We start from the raw sequence: 1,020 nt of genomic DNA, 5'->3' as shown, positions 1-1,020 counted from the left end.
GGGGGGCTGAAAGAAGCCGCACCGGTACCGGCCCGGCACGGTGGCGCTGCGCGAGATCCGGCGCTACCAGAAGTCGACGGAGCTGCTGATCCGCAAGCTGCCCTTCCAGCGCCTGGTGCGGGAGATCGCGCAGGACTTCAAGACCGACCTGCGCTTCCAGAGCTCGGCCGTGATGGCGCTGCAGGAGGCGAGCGAGGCCTACCTGGTGGGGCTCTTCGAGGACACCAACCTCTGCGCCATCCACGCCAAGCGCGTCACCATCATGCCCAAGGACATCCAGCTGGCCCGGCGCATCCGCGGCGAGCGCGCCTGAGGTTCCTGCCATAGCCCTCCCCCTTCCCGGGTTCCAGCAGACACTGAGGCAGCCAACACAGACCCAAAGGCTCTTTTAAGAGCCACCACAGGCTCAAGAAAAAGAGCTGTAATACTACTGGATGGGGAAATATTTTGCACGGTCAAGTTAAAAAAAAAACATAACTCATCGTTCCTCACGGAGTTGCATAAACCTGGAAAAGCAATGACTAAATCTGCAAAGCAAAAACGATTTATTGATGAGATTTAAAATTTCAATTTAGGTACTTGAGCTATAATGAAAGAAGAAAACTATAATGGTAATAAAAGCGCGTAAAAAGCAGTAACAGCTCTTTTTTGTAAATGTGGTGGCTCTTAAAAGAGCCTTTGGGTTTGGTGGTGGCAGGCCAGGAGCCTCAGGCGCGCTCGCCGCGGATGCGCCGGGCCAGCTGGATGTCCTTGGGCATGATGGTGACGCGCTTGGCGTGGATGGCGCAGAGGTTGGTGTCCTCGAAGAGCCCCACCAGGTAGGCCTCGCTCGCCTCCTGCAGCGCCATCACGGCCGAGCTCTGGAAGCGCAGGTCGGTCTTGAAGTCCTGCGCGATCTCCCGCACCAGGCGCTGGAAGGGCAGCTTGCGGATCAGCAGCTCCGTCGACTTCTGGTAGCGCCGGATCTCGCGCAGCGCCACCGTGCCGGGCCGGTACCGGTGCGGCTTCTTTCAGCCCCCC

The 1,020-nt window shown here is 58.5% G+C and overlaps 1 protein-coding gene and 1 pseudogene across 1 annotated transcript in view; one reads left to right on the top strand and one right to left on the bottom strand.

Moving 5' to 3' along the window:
• The window catches only part of LOC104294751, a 2,635-nt pseudogene extending 2,322 nt beyond the window's left edge, over positions 1-313 (top strand).
• Positions 314-650: 337 nt separating this feature from the next.
• Positions 651-1,020, bottom strand: part of LOC104294749 — a 1,276-nt gene continuing 906 nt past the window's right edge. The window contains 1 exon segment of the mRNA XM_009894397.1: positions 651-1,013. Within this exon segment, the coding sequence (XP_009892699.1) occupies positions 708-1,013 (306 nt within the window). The 3' untranslated portion in view covers positions 651-707.

This window comes from Charadrius vociferus, unplaced genomic scaffold, assembly GCF_000708025.1.
Source record: "Charadrius vociferus isolate BGI_N301 unplaced genomic scaffold, ASM70802v2 scaffold871, whole genome shotgun sequence".
NCBI classification, from domain to species: Eukaryota; Metazoa; Chordata; class Aves; order Charadriiformes; family Charadriidae; genus Charadrius; species Charadrius vociferus.
Note: the sequence above shows the minus strand (reverse complement) of the source record. Positions and strands in the feature narration are given on the sequence as shown.